The 21,513-nt window shown below is 45.9% G+C and overlaps 1 protein-coding gene across 5 annotated transcripts in view; it reads left to right on the forward strand.

Annotated features, from left to right (window-relative positions):
- Positions 1-6,394: 6,394 nt before the first annotated feature.
- Positions 6,395-21,513, forward strand: part of LOC134211882 (lachesin-like) — a 137,869-nt gene continuing 122,750 nt past the window's right edge. For 3 of the 5 annotated variants that reach the window (XM_062689243.1, XM_062689245.1, XM_062689246.1), the window contains exons 1-2: positions 6,419-7,943; positions 8,005-8,061. In XM_062689243.1, the coding sequence (XP_062545227.1) occupies positions 8,055-8,061 (7 nt within the window). In that variant the 5' untranslated portion in view covers positions 6,419-7,943; positions 8,005-8,054. Of the gene's footprint in view, positions 7,944-8,004; positions 8,062-21,513 lie in introns of all 5 variants that reach the window. The other 2 variants (XM_062689244.1, XM_062689247.1) reach the window with 2 other exon arrangements.

The following is a 21,513-nucleotide window of genomic DNA, read 5'->3' on the forward strand; positions in this document are numbered from 1 at the left end:
TTTGTCGGATTTTTAACTTTATGACACGATTCCGAATAACTCCCATTAGCTCCAATGCTCTATAAATTCAATAATTTAGAAATAATACACAGTAAAACCTTTTAGCCTTCGCAGTACTCTCATTTTTAGTTTAACAGCTTTGCTGCGTCGCAGCATGCGTGAAAAAATAAAAATGACAGTTGTGCGTTGCTTCGGTATCGAATGGTGTGCCCTTGAAAATGCGAGTACTTTGATAATTGGATTCCGTCAGGAGTGACCTTAACGCAATATGTCTCTTGGATTACGATGAACAGTAACCTCTATAAGTAAAAATGCAAAAACATAGGTTTTCACAAACTATTTTTCATGCAAATTTCTAACACGATGCTGAAAGCGAGGAAGCAACCAATCGGGCCCAAATTATGCAGTTGTTTATTATTTATAAGTGTATTGTACACAAAAACCTAACAAATATTTGTTTTGTAATTCCTGAACATAACATCTGGTTTTTAGTTCGTCTTTGAGTGATAAAACGGCCTACTTTGCCATACCAACGCAATGGGCATAAAATCCATTATAACACTCATTTGGGTGCTATAATAAAAAACCAACATCAGAACAGTAGTAACATGATTACATTTTGCTGAATTAGCTTGGGTAAGTGTTCAAATAGAGAATACACTAGGTCGCTGCGTCGCTTAATAAATTAAATTTTCCAAAGGCAAGTTCATCTATCGATTTATGACTAGTCGAGCTATGGAATGTTTCACGATAACATGGAATCAGATCGTCATTTGCAGCACATAAATTATTGGCAAGATTGATCATGTGGAGTACATGTACAGTTTTGGTACAGATTTACCATATTTAAGCTCATTTTCTCATTTCGATTACCGGAACCTCCGCAGACTGCGTGATTGACGACGTGCAGGCATGGACCGAGTGAAATGGAGAAGACTTTTATGCACTGCTCCATACCAGCCTAAATCTAAAACAATCATCTTTTTGCTACTAGTTGCACAAACTATTATGAAGAAGAATATGCAAACAAACAAACTAAAAAATAATATACAAACCTTTCCCGTCAAAAAAAAAATTATTCGTTCAAACGAGTCTTTATTTTATTTAAGGTGAACTTTCCGGAAGAACCCATATTTTTTAACGAAAACATCAGTATTTTTTAAATTCAAAACTTAACATTTACCGGATTTTGAACGAACATCAGGTGAATTTTTCAGGCTGGATCAGTACAGTGCAGTACTGTTTCGGTTCGGCCAAAGCATCGACTGACTTAGACAGTCTTAGTTTGGAGCATTTTAAAAGAAAAATTATCATGAGGTATGGGCCTCCGAATCAGTGCTCTATCATGACAGCTTGCGAAAAAAGTCTCTCACGGTATGCTACATATCGTATATGTATGCCAATTGAAAATTTATCAGCGGCGGCGATCATTTTCAGTCAGCGACAGTGACGTGACGGCACCACGCCGTTGGTAATCGGCGGCGGCGCGGCGACGTAGGTCGGCGTGAGCTTATATCTTGCATAAAAAATACTTCCACAAATTCCTCCGTAAATTCCACAAGGAATTCCTCCTTGAGTTCCTCCGAGAGTTCCTCCGGGAGTTCCTCCGTAAATTCTTCAAGGAATTCTTCCGGTAGTTCTTCCGGGAGTTCCTCCGTAAATTCTTCAAATAATTCTTCCGGTAGTTCCTCCGGGAGTTCCTCCGGGAGTTCCTCCGGAAGTTCCTCCGGGAGTTCCTCCGGGAGTTACTCCGGGAGTTCCTCCGGGAGTTACTCCGGGAGTTCCTCCGGGAGTTCCTCCGGAAGTTCCTCCGGGAGTTCCTCCGGGAGTTACTCCGGGAGTTCCTCCGGGAGTTACTCCGGGAGTTCCTCCGGAGTTCTTCCGGGAGTTCCTCCGGGAGTTCCTCCGGGAATTTCTCCGGGAGTTCTTCCGGGAGTTCCTCCGGGAATTCTTCCGGGAGTTCCTCCAAGAATTCCTCCGAGAATTCCTCCGGGAGTTCCTCCGGGAGTTTCACAGGGAGTTCCTCCGGAAGCTTTTCCGGCACTCAGCCAAACCACGAGGACTCTTTTATTGCTTCTAAATTCCTTCCAAAATTCACGTGGAATTCCACTAAAGCCACCTTCCGGGAATTCTTCCGGAAAATTGTTCAGGAATTTTTCTTATAAGAATTATATTATCGGGGCCTTCTTTAGCCGGGCGGTAAGATGCGCGGCTACATAGCAAGACCATGCTGAAGACTGGGTTCGCTTCCCGGTCCGTTCTAGGAAATTTTCGGATTGAAAATTATGTCGACTGGGCATAAAGTATCATCGTGTTGGCCTCATGGTATACTAATGCAAAAATGGTTAGTTGGCTGAGAAACCACGCAGTGAATAACTGTGGAAGTTCTCAATGAACACTAAGCTGCGAGGCGGCAATGTCCTAGTGGGGGATGTAATGCCAATGAGAAGAAGAAGAGAAGAAGAAGATTGCGAAATCTAGATCTAGAAAATCTTAAGCACATTCCTCTGGAAATTCCTATCTCGAAATTCAACCAAGAATTCTCCCGGAAAGTCTTTCACAGATAAATTCTCCTGTAAATTATTTTTCTGGGAATTTCTTAAGGAATTCTTCCGAAAATTTTTACAAGAACTCCATCACAAATTCCTCCTAGGCACGTCAAATGCTGGGTAAAGCGTACCATTGGTACTTCGCGTACCTGAAGGAATAAAATAGACCCCATCTCGCGGTCCTTAGCCTCTTACCCAGCAACTCCTATCCCTACCTCCCCGCGGTGCTGGCCGGGATACGAGCAACCTTAGGGAAGATCGGGTAACCAACCCCGGTGGGAACTATGGTCGTATGCTGACAGGGAAGGGGAGTTTGCTCCTCTCCGGAGTTTAGACCGACTATTGGAAAGTTCAGCGCTCACCGGCTGACGAACGAAAACGGCCTACGACTAATTGATTTCGCCGCCTCCAAGAATATGGCCATTCGTAGCACCTACTTCCAACACAGCCTCCCGTATCGGTACACCTGGAGATCACCACTGCAGACAGAATCACAAATCGACCACGTTCTGATTGATGGACGGCACTTCTCCGACATTATCGACGTCAGGACATATCGTGGCGCTAACATCGACTCTGACCACTATCTGGTGATGGTTAAACTGCGCCCAAAACTATCCGTCATCAACAATGTTCGGTACCGACGACCGCCGCGGTACGACCTAGAACGACTGAAGCAACCTGATGTCGCCACTGCATACGCGCAGCATCTCGAGGCAGCGTTGCCGGAAGAGGGTGAGCTCGATGGGGCCCTTCTTGAGGACTGCTGGAGTACAGTTAAAGCAGCCATTAACGACGCAGCGGAGAACAACGTCGGGTATATGGGTCGAAGTCGACGGAACGATTGGTTCGACGAAGAGTGCAGACAGATTCTGGAGGAGAAGGACGCAGCGCGGGCGGTCGCGCTGCAGCAAGGTACCCGGCAGAACGTGGAACGTTATAGACGGAAGCGGAGACAGCAGACCCGCCTTTTCAGGAGAAGAAACGCCGCCTGGAAGAAGCGGAGTGCGAGGAGATGGAACAGCTGTGCCGTTCTCAAGATACACGCAAGTTCTATCAGAAGCTCAACGCATCCCGCAAAGGCTTCGTGCCGCGAGCCGAAATGTGCCGGGATAAGGATGGGAGCATCTTGACGGACGAACGTGTGGTGATCGAAAGGTGGAAGCAGCACTACGAGGAACATCTGAATGGCGCTGAGAGTACAGGCAGTGAAAGTCAAGGCAGCGGAGGAGATGACTACGTCAGTTCAGCGGACGATGGAAGCCAACCAGCCCCCACCTCGAGGGAAGTTAAGGATGCCATTCAACAGCTAAAGACCAATAAAGCAGCTGGTAAGGATGGTATCGGAGCTGAGCTCATCAAGATGGCCCCGGAAAAGCTGGCGACTTGCCTGCACAAACTGATAGTCAGAATCTGGGAAACCGAACAGCTACCGGAGGAGTGGAAGGAAGGGGTTATATGCCCCATCTACAAGAAAGGCGACAAACTGGAGTGTGAGAACTTTCGAGCGATCACCATCCTTAATGCCGCCTACAAAGTGATATCCCAGATCATCTTCCGTCGTCTGTCACCATTAGTGAATGAATTCGTGGGAAGTTATCAAGCCGGCTTCGTTGACGGCCGCTCGATAACGGACCAGATCTTTACTGTACGGCAAAAATGCTGTGAATACCAGGTCACAACGCACCATCTGTTCATTGATTCCAAGGCGGCATACGACAGTATAGATCGCGTAGAGCTATGGAAAATTATGGACGAGAACAGCTTCCCTGGGAAGCTTACCAGACTGATCAAAGCAACGGTGGATGGTGTGCAAAACTGTGTGAAGATTTCGGGCGAACACTCCAGTTCGTTCGAATCGCGCCGGGGACTAAGACAAGGTGATGGACTTTCGTGCCTGTTGTTCAACATTGTGCTAGAAGGTGTCATGCGGAGAGCCGGGTGTAACAGCCGGGGTACGATTTTCAACAGATCCAGTCAATTTATTTGCTTCGCGGATGACATGGACATTGTCGGCCGAACATTTGCAAAGGTGGCAGAACTGTACACCCGCCTGAAACGTGAAGCAACAAAAGTTGGACTGGTGGAGAATGCGTCAAAGACAAAGTACATGCTTGTGGGCGGAACCGAGCGCGACAGGGCCCGCCTGGGAAGCAGTGTTACGATAGACGGGGATACCTTCGAGGTGGTCGAGGAATTCGTCTACCTCGGATCCATGCTAACGGCTGACAACAACGTTAGTCGTGAAATACGAAGGCGCATCATCTGTGGAAGTCGGGCCTACTACGGGCTCCAGAAGAAACTGCGGTCGAAAAAGATTCGCCACCGCACCAAATGTGTCATGTACAAGACGTTAATAAGACCGGTTGTCCTCTAAGGACATAAAACATGGACAATACTCGAGGAGGACTTGCAAGCACTCGGAGTATTCGAGAGACGGGTGCTTAGGACCATCTTTGGCGGTGTGCAAGAAAACGGTGTGTGGCGGCGAAGAATGAACCATGAGCTCGCCCAACTCTACGGCGAACCCAGTATCCAGAAGGTAGCTAAAGCCGGAAGGGTACGATGGGCAGGACATGTTGCAAGAATGCCGGACAGCAACCCTGCAAAGATGGTGTTCGCTTCCGATCCGGCAGGTACGAGACGGCGTGGAGCGCAGCGAGCGGGATGGGCAGACCAGATGCAGAACGACTTGGCGAGCGTGGGGCGTATCCGAGGATGGAGAGATGCGGCCTCGAACCGTGCATTGTGGCGTCAAATTGTTGATTCAGTGTTATCTGTTTAGATGTTAACTAAATAAATTAAATGAATGAATCTCCCGGAAATTCCTCTGGAAAACATTTAAATTATTCCCCTGGCAATTCCCACGGAAACTTCTTCAAAATTTCTCTAAGAATTTGCCCAGAAAAACCCACAGGATTTTTCCGGGAAACTTCCTAGAAAACTCCTCCAACATATCGTAAACAAATTACTCCGGAAATTATCCTGCTTTTTCTTCAGAAACTTCTTTAGAAAATTTTCAAAACTTCTCATAAAAATGGCTGGAAGAATATCCGCGAAAATTCCTTAAAAAAAACTCTTCCAGAAATATCTCCTTATGATCCTCTGGAAACACAGGGATTTTTTTTTATTCTTCGTCAAATAGGCTCGCAGCCCTATGTTGGCTCACTTCTGGGCCGGGAAGTACCTCTTTTATGAAGCATTCACGACGGAATTTTTGAGTAAATATCCGAAGGAGTTAACGAAAGATTTTAATGAGCAATGCATGAAGTATTTCATGAAGAAATTTGCAAAGGAATTCCTAGTTTGAAACTCAGATTTTTTGTGTAAGTTCTTGAATAAATTTCATGTGGATTTCCCGATGGACTTGCAGGAAAATTTTTCGAAGGAACTCCCAAAAGAGTTTCCAAACAAATTTCAAATGAATTTCTGAAATATTTCCAAACCAAAATATTCCGGAACGAACTGCCGAAAAAGTTTGAATCACTTAAAGAACAATTCCCTCATTTTCCAAATTAGTAAATGTCAGGTGGATTTTGTTGGAATAAATATTGTTTTGGTTGACCGAGCATACTTTGTACACCAAGGGCACGTGTAAGTATGATGAAGAAGTCTCAACTCATATCTTTGGCGCATAACGGCACCCTCTACAGTACTTGTTTAATGTTTATTGCATGAAAAGCAACCAAATAATGCACTTTGTGATCGACAAAAATGAACTGCACAGAATGAACCAATCAACTGCGCATGTCTTTTGAACACCCCTCCTGGTGAACTTCGACCGAAAGCACCATACTTCGGTTATCAGCTGACGAGCTGGCATTTCAGAATCATGTGTTCTGTCGGTTTTATACAAAAGCGCTTGCATTAGACTTCTTTCGCTCAGTCCTATCGCTAGGCTTCGTTCGGTTCAGTTCGAATAATGTGGCAAATTTTGCGCGATTCCCAGAATGTGCCCGCGCTCAATTGGTGAACATTCAGCTGGCGCTTGATTTACTGCTTCGGACCCAGTCGTGGCCCCTTCTTGGGTTACCTCCATTCATGCGATAGGGTCATAAACAATGAGTGGAGGCAGTATTGTGACGCGAACAAGGGCGGCATGATTTCACGTTTGTTTATTTTAACAGCTGGCGCTCGGTTGGGACCGTTCCCATCGATAGCATGAGCAGTCGACATACGCCCGACGAGATAACGTGCGACGGATTGTGGAATTGCGCCTAAAACGTGACCAGGTGGTGTGGGACTTCCAAATCTAATCGAAGAAAAAAAGCCAGTCAAACAATAACAAAGGGAAACTGGTGCAGCTTATTGAGTGACTTTGTTACCATAACCTCTATTTGGAATTCACCGAGCGGGGAAAAACCAACAGGGAAAGTGAGCCAAGAAAAATAAATTGACGCGTTCGTTATCAGGAAAATTGATTTCAGTGTGCGATTATGGTAATTTCCATAAGTTAGTGGTGGAAATTGAGGAAAGGAATTAATTATAATCGAATCAAAATAATGAATTTGTTTCTACCCTTCTAAGTGGGGGGGTTCGTCAAAAGGAAAAGAAATCAAACGGCTTCATATCAGCCGTCGTCGCACAAAGTAGATGACGAATTTGCTAAGTGGATGAATGAATATCAATCGCTCGTCATCACCCTCTTCGGGAGGTCATTAGCTACGGAATAAGGGGTGCCATAGTCGTAGAGCTTAGCGCCATCTAGATATAACACTGCCTTTCTAGAGCTTGGATTGCTGGAGCCGTTCCCGTCGTGCATGCATAAGAAGTGTGTTTGTGTATCATGTTTGGAGTGCGGGGATTCGGTCTACTTGTTGTGGCAACCGCCAACCCGAAGAAGATCCAACGAAGAGGGTAATAATGTAATAAATTCTTGTGGAAAGTACAATTTCGTGACAATCGGCAATAAAAACATTTCAAACAAAGAAAACCAAAAGTGTAAAAACCGGTAGAACACAAGCGAAAGCAGAAAATAAAACGGAAAGGAAATATCTACGCCCCGCATTGCTCCCTTCTTGAATGGGAGCCGGAAGTACCTCCCCTGCTCTTTTCCTACAGACCAGACGGTGTCGGCCTCAGCCGCACGCCAGTTACCGTCTCGTGGAGTGTGAGAGAGAAATATTTATTATGCAAGGATAAAGTGAAGTGAGAAAATCCAAAGTGTTTTATTTTTCCTGCACTCGTTCACACTCTCGGTCTGAATCCTGGCACTGGGTCTGTTTTACTTCGTCTTGGATTGGTGCACTGAAATCGTGAAACATTTGTTCGCTGCATACACACACAATATGGATAGTACCGGCGCTTATCCTTCGCTGTGGCGCAACCATCATCGGGTGCAATACCATCGCCATCATCGCCATCATTAGGGGATCCGCCAACACTACTCACCAGGTTAGTTTTCAGCGTGCAAATAGGATCCTTGAACTGAATCAACTGAACTTTTGCTCGATAGGGTGTTCAAATGTTATGCTCTGTGCCGAATTCTGGACACATCAATTTTGAATGCAAGGTGGGTCAAATAATAGGCGAATTTACCTTTGCGGGTCTTATTATTTATACCAGTACTGAAATTTCTCATTTTCAATGAGAGATATCACGCGATGTTTACATATTGGCCCCTTTCAATATCTATAGAAACGCGAAAGATGAATGGCATGCTACAAAAATCTCAAAAAATATTTGTCCCGTGACAGGGCATGAAATTGTGAAATATCTACTTTATTTTTGTGTTTATTACCACTTTCAACCCGGTGAATTAAAGGAATATGATTAATTTATCGACTAGTCACTATTCTCTGCATATATCTATTAAAATAACTTAGAAAATTAAATTTTAAAATAAAGCGCAACATCCTTTCATGACTGCCTTTCATGCGAAATTGATCAAAGAACCCACGATTCTTTCATTTGGTCGCCTGAAATAGAAAAAGACGCTTTGCTCTCTGTCTTATGACGATCACGACTTATTCCAGTGCTGATTTATACACATTCAACATACAATTCCCGTTGTGTTTTGATTTTGATTTTACATGAGCTGCATATGATCAGCTACGTCATAAGATTGTGAATCAAAAGCTGCACTGATTGACAAGATGTATGTGTGCGAATGTGCATGCGGATCGATAGAGAAGATTTGTACTGCCGTTATTGGTTATTATTAGACGGTATGTTGAAGATAAGCCTATGACCCTCCATCAGGAACGCTTTGTTACCCGTGAGAAAGCTTGGGTGGTGCGTAACTCCAAAACTAATTTCCTTATCTAATAAGGGAAAGGTTATTCTGTCGGATACATACCGTAGTTTTCTCAGACAATGCTTGTCTTAAAAATTCGCTATCCAATGTTAGTTTACAAAAAAAGTTATGCCCAAATTGCAAATCGGTCCCAAACTATGTATTCGTATGATACCTACAGACAGAAGAATAGAAAAAGCGAATATAACCCCGATTATTTCTAGCTATTATGAACTACCTGTAGGATTCAACTCACGTCAATCATAAAGATAGAGTTTCTTAAAAACCTCACACTGCACCCTGGCGGATCCCAAAACGAATCGATTAGCGAAAAATCTTGAAAATTGGTCAACCCGTTCATGAGTTAAATCGTCAGGAGGGACACCTAAACTCATTTTCATTTCATTTATTCAGACTAAGGCCGAAGTGGCCTGTGCGGTATATAAGAGTCTTCTCCATTCGGCTCGGTCCATGGCTACACGTCGCCAACCACGCAGTCTACGCAGTCCGCAAGTCATCTTCCACCTGATCGATCCACCTTCCCCGCTGCGCACCTCGCCTTCTTGTGTCCGTCGGATCGTTGTCGAGAACCATTTTCACCGGGTTACTGTCCGAAATTCTGGCTACATGCCCGGCCCACCGCAGTCGTCCGATTTTCGTGGTGTGAACGATGGATGGTTCTCCCAACAGCTGATGCAACTCGTGGTTATTTCGCCTCCACCACGTACCGTCCGCCATCTGAACCCCACCATAGTACGCAGCACTTTCCTTTCGAAATCTCCAAGTGCACGTTGGTCCTCCACGAGCATCGTCCAGGTATCGTGTCCGTAGCGGACTACCGGTCTAATGAGCGTTTTGTTGATTGTCAGTTTGGTACGGCGGCGAACTCTATTCGATCGGAGCGTCTTGCGGAGTCCAAAGTATGTACGATTTCCAGCCACTATACGTCTCCGAATTTCTCTGCTGGTATCATTTTCGGCAGTCACCAGTGAGCCCAAGTACACAAATTCTCACCACCGATGCAAACTCGCGGTGGGTGGCTCACATTGTCTACTCTTGAACCTCTTCCTATCATGTACTTCGTCTTCGACGTGTTGATGACTAGTCCAATCCGCTTGGCTTCCCTCTTCAGTCTGATGTAGACTTCCTCCATCTTCTCAAAGTTACGTGCTATAATATCTATGTTGTCGGCGAAGCCAAATAGCTGGAGGGACTTATTGAAAATTGTACCACTCGTGTTAATCCCTGCTCTTCGTATTACCCCTTCCAAAGCGATGTTGAATAGCAGACACGAAAGACCATCACCTTGCCGTAACCCTCTGCGGGTTTCGAAGGGACTCGAGAATGCCCCTGAAACTCGAACTGCGCACATCACCCGATCCATCGTCGCTTTGATCAACCGTGTCAGTTTATCCGGAAAACCGTGTTCGTGCATTAGCTGCCATAGCTGGTCGCGATCGATTGTATCGTATGCGGCTTTGAAGTCGATGAATAGATGATGTGTGGGCACGTTGTATTCGCGGCATTTCTGCAGTACCTGGCGAATGGCAAACTCATTTTGGTTCATATATAAGATTTCGTTTACAGTATCAAGTAACTGAACAAACCTCATACGTATCGTACCAATGATGTCAACCCGTAAACTTTGTATACGTATTAGAGTGGGGCGCAGTTGTATGGAAAAACGCAAACTTCGTCCGATCAAGTGAGATCAAGGTTTTTCTGAATCGTTTTGGGACCCCAATCAACTGTGTAAAATATGGGCTCGATTGGTTGCAACATCGCATGCCGCATCGCGTTTTAAATTTATATGGAGATTAGTATGGGAAAACTTATTTTTTTACATTTCTGCTCTTAGCGGCTTCAATTTATCATCAATCACGTGACTCAATACGTTAGCATCTAGTCTGGAAGATGCTGAAAGACTTTGCCGAAGAAGGTACGTAGCTGGAAGGTCTACAAAAAATGTTATTACGTTTCGAAAATTGATTGTGTAAACCATATGCAAGAAATAAATGTTTCTGCCAGCACTACCGGTCAACCTATGGTTCTCGAAGGGCAAAACCCATCTTCCTTCTCGTCGGATTTTTTTCTTTGTCAAATGATTCCGGATAGCTCCCATTAGCTCTAAAGCCCTATAAGATCAATTATTTTGAAATAACACTCAATTAAATTATTGGTCTACGTAGTACGGCAGTGCTGGCAGAATAAACGATTTTTTGCATATGGTTTGAACACTCAATGTTCTAAGCGTTATAACTTTTTTCGTGGACGTTCCGGCAACGTGCCTTCTTCAGCAAAGTTTTTCGGCATCCTTTGAGTTATACTTTAACGCAATGTGCCACTTGGTTTACGATGAACTGAAGTCTTTAGTAGTAGAAATGCAAAAATATTCGTTCTCCCATACTAATTTCCATACAAACTTCAAACGCGATGCGGAAAGCGAGGAAGCAACCAATCGGTCCCAAATTCTGCACAATTGTTCAGGACCCAGAATGGCTTCGAAAAACCATTGATTTGAAAAAATGACCATGACGCCCCACTCTAATACGTATAGTGAAAGTGGACTTTGACTGTGAAGTTGTTACTTAATTTTCAAATTGGCTTTCAGTCACTGGTAATAGCGATGACAGTTTTACTTCATCGCCGACGTTTCGGTCCGGAAACGGGATCCTCGTGCCCTGAAAAAGATTCCATCCCCGGATCGAAACGTCGGCAATGAAGTAAAACTGTCAACGCAATTACCCGTGACTGAAAGCGTATAGTGAAATGCCCCCAAAATGTCACGTGCCATTTGATATATCATGGCACTTTTACTCTCGCGCCTCAAATTACAGATTTGATCCTGTCGTACAATATTATAGAAACAAGCTTATCACACCTCATGAACTCATATCTTGCAGCTGAAAAAATATCTATTAATAATTATACAAACGAATGTCAATGGCTTTTTAAAACACTCCACAGGGCATCTTTTATTCATTACTATTGACAGACTTTTATTTTCAAACCGTGTCCATTTGTTGGAATAGAAATTTAGTCATACTGATTTTCAAAAAAAAAAATGGTTTACCAGATCCTAGAGAACGTTTTCCACATTATTCATTTGAGCTAAGTAGAGGAGGTGTTTTAGTAAGTGTAGGCTTTGTTGGAGTTGGAATTGGGGTGGATCAATTTGAATGTTCGATTATCACTATTTTTATGATTTGGCTAAATACTTATAGTGCTTTGGAGATGCAGATTTGTTTGCCTATAGCGCATAAATTAGGATATTGTTATGCCATTTGATTGTAGTATTTATTATTCGGTTACTATATCGGTTTGATCACTTAACGCTCCATAGATGCGCCTTCTTTTTACTTGGCTGCCTCCTTATCTATATTTTTCTTCAAATGTTTCTTGAAGTCCAGAATGTTGCCTCAAGACCCATTGTTCTCAAGACCCATTGTATTGTTTGTTTGAGACTTTATTTAAAGACCCATTGTAGCGTTCCACTCAATGTATCACCCACCAACGTATTATACAAGCTCTAATAAAAGCTAATCAGCCCTAGGAGCCTTGTTATTTTTCTATCGACTCCTCCTAATGCTCCAGGTCATTATTCCTAGAAATCCTGTAGGAGAAGAGGATCGGCTGTGAGCACTTATTTTTTGACAGAAAGCAGATTCTGTCATTCTGAAAACTGTCATTTGTTTGCTATAGTAACATTGCATGGCGAATACTGGGTAATGTGTAACGTTGGTATTTCGCGTACTTGAAGGAATAACATAGATCCCATTTTGCGGCCCTTAGCCGCTTACCCAGCAATTGCTATCCCTGCCTCCCTATGGTGCCAGCCAGAGTACAAGAAATCATAGAAATGATCGGGTAATTAACTGCGATGGGAGCTATGGTCGTTTGCTGGCAGAGAAGCGGGTTGATTTGCTCCTCTCCGGAGGTGCAAATCTGATCGAGCATCTGTTCTCCATGTTAGGAGCGGCTCATAACCGCGTATGTTCCCCATGTTAGGATGATCATCGTCCGAATGCCAGCGCGGGACTCTAAGCATTAAGCAATACTGTGCACGATTGTCCACCGGATATTAAGGGGGTCGGTATCAGGCGCTGCAAGTCAACCTTAAAAAACTAAGCAAGAAACAATTATCGTTAACCACAGCGACCAAAAGGAACTAGCGATTGAAAGCTTGGTTCTTGGAACTGCAAATCTCTTAACTTCATCGGGAACTCACGCATACTCGCCGGTGTGATACGGTTGTACGGTTGCATCACTGCAGACAAAACCGCGAATCGTCCACGTTCTGATTGATAGAGGCACTTCTTCGACATTATCGATTGATCACCGGTAAAAGATTCTTAGCCGATGAGGCGTCTGTAGGTAGGCTAGGTGTATAGTACTCACGTTTGTGTACTTACATTTTCACGACAGGCCCGGGACCGGGAAATTTTGAAACCTCTAGTTTAGCTTGAGCGAGAAGCAAGTGCGCGTCGTGAAACGTTAAATAAAAGTATGCTATATGTGCAATAAACTCTCTCACTCACTTATGTATCCTGAGCACTCTAGGAGTACATAGGGCCGTCGTAAAAGATCTCCATCCTGGGTGGCTGCTCACTTTAGCCTTGACCTGGGCCCAACTCAGATTCCTGTCGACCCTTTATTTCCTTGTTGAGGCTACGCCGCCACGAGCCCTTGCTGCGATGTCCTGCTGAATTCCAGTCCAGCGCTTGCTTACCGATTTCGTTTCCGCTCTTTCGTAACACACCACCATTTACGTTCTCGAATTTCTGTCGCTATCGGTTTTTGATGTTATCGTCGATGGAGCTCTGCAATCTACTACTTAGTGGAATTCATTTCAATTTGTATCCTTTTTGAACTATTTTAGGTCTAGAACAGGAGAAATCTTAGAATTAGTAGCGTATCAATGGCAAAACCTTGATTATTTTTAGTGATTAAGAAAATTATTGTGAGCTTTTAAGTGGAATGTCTTCAGTTGTCATAAGACGAGTTTGTGCCTTCCCATTTAATTCCACCACTTGATTGTATCTTGACAGATACGTATTTCGACCTCAACAGTAAGGTCGTCTTCAGTTTCTCGTACTTGACTCGACTCGAAGATCGTTCGTCACGACAAGGCGAGGAGATATCGCGACCTGCTTTACCTAGTTCATCTGGAGCACGGCTCCACCACATGGAAGGACTTGAAGCTGGTCGGAGTTATAAATTACACCGTCGTTTACTGGGAGCGATATCGGCCCGTGGATCGCGACGTCACATAGTGCACCGACTGCTTCAACTTTGGGCACGGCATCAGGAGCTGCCGCATGAAGCTGCGCTGCAACAAGTGTGGCGAACCCCATCCGACCGATGAGTGCGACAAGATGAAGGTGGCCGACTGTGCCATCGGTGGCGACAAACAACGGGCCACCATAAAGGGCTGCCCAAAGCGAGTGGAGTTCCTGGAAATCCGGAAGAAGGCTTCCACCAGGATCCTGACGAAGAAGAACCATGTTCATACACTCAACGAGGTGAACTATCCGGCCATGGTGGCTCCCCGACGAGCGATTCCAATCCCTCCACCTTTACAATCGTACAAGTGACTGGAAGCAGCTGCCGCGTCGGTTCAAGCTCCACCACCGCCGGCTCCATCCTCCAGCGAATGGCCCCCGCTCTCTCCTCCTGGATTCCGTCGGCAGTCGGAGAACGACAATGTTCCACCGGAAGAAACTGCTCCGCTCTACACCCCGGAGCAACTGATGCCGATGTTCGCGCAGCTCGCCATTCGGCTGCGCGGATGTAAAACCCGTTTCGACCAGGTATTCACTCTGGCTGCTAGAGTGGGTCTGGTCAAATGGAACGCTTGCACGCACAATCAAGAGCAAAACAATCGAGCTAAAGGATTTCCTTAAGGAGGCGTGGCGTTCATCACCGAAATGCACCTGAAACCGGAGGTGAACGTCAAGATCCCGGACTTTCGCATCATGTGATTGGACCGGCCGTCCAGGGGAGGTGATGTGGCCATCGCACTTCGACATAACATCAATTGTCGCCTGCTGCCAAGCTTCCAGCTCGATGTCATCGAGGCCATCGGTGTCGAAGTTACCACTTCAGTCGGCACAATCACGCTCATCACGGCGTACTGTCCAACAATCGCGACAATCAAAACGGTGCCACTTCACGATCCCCGAGCCCGGATTTCCGCACTCGGCTGAGTCGCTCCGGAGTCCATGCAACATTAAACCTGTGCATAACCAACATGAACGATCACATCTCGCAGCCGATCGTGTACCAGGAGCTCAGCTCGGATCAGTATCCGGTGGTGGCGGAAGTGGGCTCCTCGGTTAATCGAGGAGTCCCGGCGTAGCTGCCATTGAGTAGACTGGGGTCGACAACATGGATTACCAGCGACATCCGGCCACACAGGATGAAATCGAGGAGCAGCTCCACTCCATCCAAGAGGCGATGTCCCATGTGTCAACTGCTCGACTGGTAAACAACACCCTTACCAATGATACATTCACCAATGATTTAATCCGTTTACGAAATCTCAAGCCTGTCCTTAAGATACGATGCAATCGCTTCACAAAAATTATCCAGGTTATATATCTGACTGTGCAAAGCCGTTCTAGAAATGGACCAAAATTCCAAAATCAAAACCTCGGCTCATTCCACCTTTGATACCACTGGACAACAATGGTTCTAAGGATCGCTTGATGAATCCTGCAGAGAAGGTCGCCGAAATAGGTCGTCACTTTGTCAGCTTACACAATCTTAGGCAGAATATTGTCAATCCACGCGAAGCATCTGTTAATAAGCATGCTGACACTCTCGGCCTATAAAAAATCATCGAAAAACATGAATGCCTTAGGCTTCGACAGCAACCTGATCTCGAACTCAAACCTATGAGTGGTCCATTCTTCGAGCACCTATCGCTGATCTTTAATCAGTGTTTCCGTCGCAGCTACTTCTCATCGTCCTGGAAGTCATCCAAAGTCATCCCCATCCGGAAGCCTGGGAAGGATCCTTCCTATGTAAAAGTTCTCGCCACATCGACCCTCTCTCATGGTTATCCATGCTGTTTGAAAAAGCGATTCACAGCCGGTTACTTGAGTCTGCCGAGCACCACAACATCTTGCTCGAGGAACAGTTTGATTTCCGACGCGGTCGATCATCCGTACACCAGCTGACCCGAGTTACCAAAGTCCTCAGTCGAAACAAAGCCTCTCTCTAAAACATCCGCCATGGACTTACTCGATGTCGAGAAGGCATTAGACAATGTATGGCATGATGGCTTGGTGTACAAATTACAACGCTACAATCTTCCCTGCTACCTGGTGAAAATCATCAAAAATTACCTGTCGGCTAAGGCATTCTGGGTCTCAATCGGCGAAGCGAGTTCCAATCCGCACAACATCGTCACAGGCGTCCTTCAGGGCAGTATTTTCAGACCCCTGTTGTTTAACCTATTCACCTCCGACATGCCAGGACCTCCAAAAGGCTGCGTTTTGTCTCTGTTTGCAGATGACACCTCCATCGTCTACAATGGTAGAGTGATCAGAGCGCTAGTGTCTGGATGCCCTGACAAAGTACCTCACCAGTTGAAAGATCTGTATCAACTCGGGGAAGACACAGATCATCATTTTCCCCTACTTTAAAACCCCTAAACATGTTCCGCCTGGAAACTGTAAAATCGTCCTCAATCGCACGGTTGGGGAATGGGCCAATAAGGCCGAACACCTTGGCTTGACCTTCGACAGCAAGCTTATTTTTCCAGCAAAAGGTTGACAAGACGGTGACGAAGTATAACGTCTTGTTGAAACTTCTGTATTCTCTGATCAACCGTCGGTCGTCATTGTTCCTGAAAAATAGGCTTGCTGTCTACAAGCAAATCATCCTCTCCATGATCGAATACAGCTTGCCGGTCTGGGAGAGCTGCGCCAAAACTCATCATCTGGAACTCCAACGAGTGCAAAACAAGTTCCTGAGGACGATCCTCAACACTACTCCCAGGACACGAAATTCTGAGGTCCACCGCCTGGCTGGTATCAAAACACTTTGGTGAGTGTAAAGATCGGTTTAGGACCCGTTGCTTAGCTGCGGATCAGGCTGCTATTAGGGCGCTAATTCAAATCTAGGTTATCAAATTAGTGTATACATATACCCGAGTAGCACACATGTTACACATAGATCACAGTAACTTATATATGACCAGATCCAGTCACAGTTAGCCTGCTGCAACCAGTTTTACTTGACTTGTGCTGCTTGGGTAGAGTAGTTAGGTTATCAAATTGAATGTTGTACTGGTTTCCCCTTTTTTGACCCTGGATACTTTTAAATTCCCTCAGCAGAAGCCCAGGGAGTATAAACTTTGCTAAAGACATCATGATTACAAATTCAAATTACAATGTAAAATATTACAGATCGGAATATCTAGGGTAGTCTAAAATTACGGTTTCATGCATGCCACAACCTAGCCTAAATGAATTTGGACGAGTGAGCCTTCTGGCTCGTGAACTGCAGAAGGTTGCAGTGAATGTGGTCGCTATACGGGAAGTCCGATGGCCTAGATTCGGAGAACGTTAATTTAGAATTGTGGAACCCACGATCCCAAAGCCTATAGAGAGTGACGAAAGCGTGACGCGAAAATTGTTATCGAAGACGCTAACGCTCTGGGCTACGAAATGGTGAGTTAACATCCGGGAAGGGGCGCCTAACATAGCTCTGGTCCTCACAAGTTCCAATACTCACGTTTCCACGGGTCTTCCGATGACAATTGACCGCCAGCTAAGGGTTGCGTACTTAGCTGGTAGTGTAGCCTGGGCACTGTTGTCCTTCTGACATCAGCTAGAGTGAGAGGGTGCGTCCTGTGGGATCTGCTAATGGTGTGATGGGGTTCGACAGTGGGCTCTGTTGAACTTCTATAAAAAGCTGCATGTGTCCCCAAGCAGGCCCTATCAAAGCGACCGTGTGCCGCTCAAAGAGCACTAGCCTAGTCCTGGTGTTGGGTGGGACATTAATCAAATTTGATCCGACTGATCGAGCGTCTGTTCACCAAGGAGGTGCGACTCCAACAGCGTCTGTTCTGGCATCCAGCGGCTGAGTATGAAATGCTATTCCCCGGAAGCTATACCTAAGATGGCAGCCCCATTCCGGTGAATAGGGAACCTTGGGCCAACAACGTACTGTTTCCGAAACATCAATTTGTTCCAGAATCCGATAATGGAATAATACGGACTGATTTTACAGCGACAACTCTTAGCGCGACACAACGAACACGAATAGGAACATGAAACGTTTTAACCCTAGCCCAGCAGGGTAAATTGGCACAACTTGCCAATGAGGCACGCCGCATGAAGCTTGAGATCCTGGGACTGAGTGAAGTCCGCTGGCCAAACTTTGGAGAACACAGAACGCCGTCGGGACAAGTTCTGCTATACTCTGGTTTACGAGGCGAACACGCTCCCCGGCATCGCGGAGTTGGCTTCCTACTAAGCGCTCAAGCATACTCTGCGCTTATGAAGTGGAAACCTATAAGTGAAAGGATAATCGTTGCCAGATTTAGAATACGGTTCCGAAACCTTACTATAATCCAATGTTATGCGCCAACCGATGCTGCCGATTGTAGATAGAATTCCGAAGGGTGATCTCAAGATCTGTTTGGGCGACTTTAATGCGAAGATTGGATCCGACAAATCGAACCATGAGCGCATTATGGGACGCCATGGTCCCGGAGAAATGAGCGAAAACGGAGAGCTGTTCGCAGAATTTTGTGATAATAACGACATGGTGATCGGGGGATCGCTCTTCCCTCATCGACCGGTTCACAAGATCACGTGGGTCTCCCGTGGCGGCTTTACAGAAAATCCAATTGACCACATCTGCATCAGCCGAAAATGGAAACGGAGCTTTCTTGATGTACGGAATAAACGTAGTGCCGAAATCGCGTCTGATCATCACCTCCTCATCGGCGAAATACGCCTGCGCATTGCGCGGATTCGTCGGCAGGAATCGGAAAGAGTTGGACGACGATTCAACACACGCCGACTGGAAGATGCCACGGTGAAACGGTCCTTCGTTGAAGAACTGGAGACGCGTGCTGCAGATATTCCGGAAGGTGGCAGCGTGGAAGACCAATGGACCGCCATCAAGAATGCCTTCATCACCACCAGCGAGAACAATCTGGGCGAACTACGCACCCAGAGAAAACAATGGATCACCGATGAGACCTGGAGAAAGATAGAGGAACGAAGAGAAGCCAAAGCCGTGATAGAGCAATCGAAAACCAGAGGAGCCAAAGTCTTAGCCCGTCAACGATACGCGGCTCTTGAGAAGGAAGTAAAACGCTCATGTAGACGGGACAAGCGAGCGTGGGCAGACTCTCTGGTCGACGAAGGAGAGAGAGCCACCGCAACCGGGGAAATTCGGCTCCTCTACGATATCTCACGACGCTTAAGCGGGGCGAAGATGAATGCAACGATGCCTGTGAAAGACGCGAATGATCAGTTATTGACCGACCCAACTGACCAGCTGAAACGCTGGTTCGAGCACTTCGAACAACTTTTTTAAGTGCCAGCTAGGCCATCACCACCTCGGCATGATCTGCCTAGGATCCGACGTATAACACGCGTCAATACCGAAGCTCCATCACTGCTAGAGATTCAAACAGCCATCCAGAGCATAAAATCGAATAAAGCCCCAGGGTTCGATCGCATATCAGCCGAGATACTCGAAGCTGACCCCATGACATCCGCTCAACTGCTGCATCGTTTATTTCGTAATATCTGGGACACCGCAACTTTCCCGGTTGACTGGATGCAAGGTATCTTAGTGAAGGTGCCCAAAAAGGGTGACCTGACTGTATGCGATAACTGGCGAGGCATTATGTTGCTGTGTACCGTTCTCAAAGTTCTATGCAAAATTATCCTAGCCCAGATTCAGGAGAAGATCGATGCGACTCTCCGGCGGCAGCAGGCCGGATTCCGTGCCGGAAGATCCTGTGTGGACCATATTGTCACGCTCCGCATCATTCTGGAGCAGGTCAACGAATTCCCTTTACTTGGTATTCATTGACAACGAAAAAGCTTTCGATCGTCTCAATCACGAGAATATGTGGGGCGCCCTGAGGCGCAAAGGGGGTCCTGAGAAAATCATCGGCCTCATCGAAGCACAGTACGAGGCTTTTTCGTGTAGAGTGCTGCACAATGGGGTCCTGTCCAACCCTATCCGGGTCGTAGCTGGTGTGAGGCAAGGATGTATTCTATCACCGTTACTGTTCGATTGACCATGAACTAAACCGCAGGCTATTATGGCAGCCTATAACCATGGAGAACCTAAACGACTTCGAATTGGCTGATGACGTTGCACTCCTCGCGCAATGGCGCTCTGATATGCAGAGTAAGCTCAACGACCTTGCCGAGCGCTCCTCTTTGGCAGGTTCAGTCATCAACGTCTATAAAACCAAATTTTGGATGTAAACACGGTGGCTCCTTCCAGTTTCACAATAACCGGGCAACCAGTGGAGAATGTTGAAAGCTTCCAATATCTTGGTAGCCAAATGGCGTCAGACGGCGGTACCAAGATCGACATAGGCGCACGGATCAAGAAAGCAAGGGCTGCCTTTGCGAGTTTAAGAAATATCTGAAAAAACAGGCAGATAAGTGAACGCACCAAAATACGAATTTTCAACTCTAACGTAAAATCTGTGCTGTTATACGCTAGCGAAACATAGTGTGTATCAGTGGAGAACAGTCAACGGCTGCAGGTGTTCATTAACAGATGCCTGCGGTATATAATTCGGGCCTGGTGGCCTCACAACTGATCTCAAACAACGAGCTCCATCGTCGTTGTCACCAGAGGCCGATAGCAACAGAAATTCGGGATCGGAAGTGGGTCTGGGTCGGCCACACTCTACGTAGGAGCGGAAACGAAATCTGTAAACAAGCATTAGACTGGAACCCAGCGGGACATCGCAGCACAGGCAGACCCAGAGGCTCATGGCGGCGAAATCTAACCTGGAAACAGGTTAAAGTGATAGCCGGGCAACGCTCAGGATGGAGAGAGGGTTTTGTCCGTCCCATAATCGCTAGGGAGAGCCTTCACTCCGATACCAATAACAACGGCCTATGGTCAATAATTCCGCTGCTGCAAGAGGAATGACCATCAGTAGCACCTACTTTGCACGAAATAATACATAAAAGCACACCTGGAGTCATCCAAATGTTAAAACTTCCAAACAGACAGACCATGTTCTGGTAGATGGGCAGCATTTCTCGGATGTTATCGATGTGAGGAAATTCAGAGGTCTGAACATTGACTCTGATCACTAGCTCGTTGTCAGTAGAATACGATCACGGTTTACAACTGTATCGAACGGCAGATCACAGTGAACGATGCGTTACATTATCCAAGAATTGCCGGCGGAAGGAGTATCGGCTAAGTACAGCCAGAAGCTCAAAGAACGGTGCACCCAGAAAACAAATCTTACAATTATTATATAAAATCTTGACAGTCCTTCGTCGGCAAATACCAGGCGATAGAACGATGGATCAAATGTTTACCCTGAGTCAAATTCTTGATATATTTCGAGAGAACAACACGCAGACACATAATCTTCTTATCGATTTCAAACCCGAGCAGCACACATGTTTTAAATTTCTGTATGATCAGATTCAGCCACAATTAAGTCGCAGGAACCAAATTAGCTTCAATTGTGCTGCTTGGGAAGCAGCGTACGAT

The sequence above is a fragment of the Armigeres subalbatus genome, chromosome 2 (assembly GCF_024139115.2).
Source record: "Armigeres subalbatus isolate Guangzhou_Male chromosome 2, GZ_Asu_2, whole genome shotgun sequence".
Lineage (NCBI taxonomy): Eukaryota > Metazoa > Arthropoda > Insecta > Diptera > Culicidae > Armigeres > Armigeres subalbatus.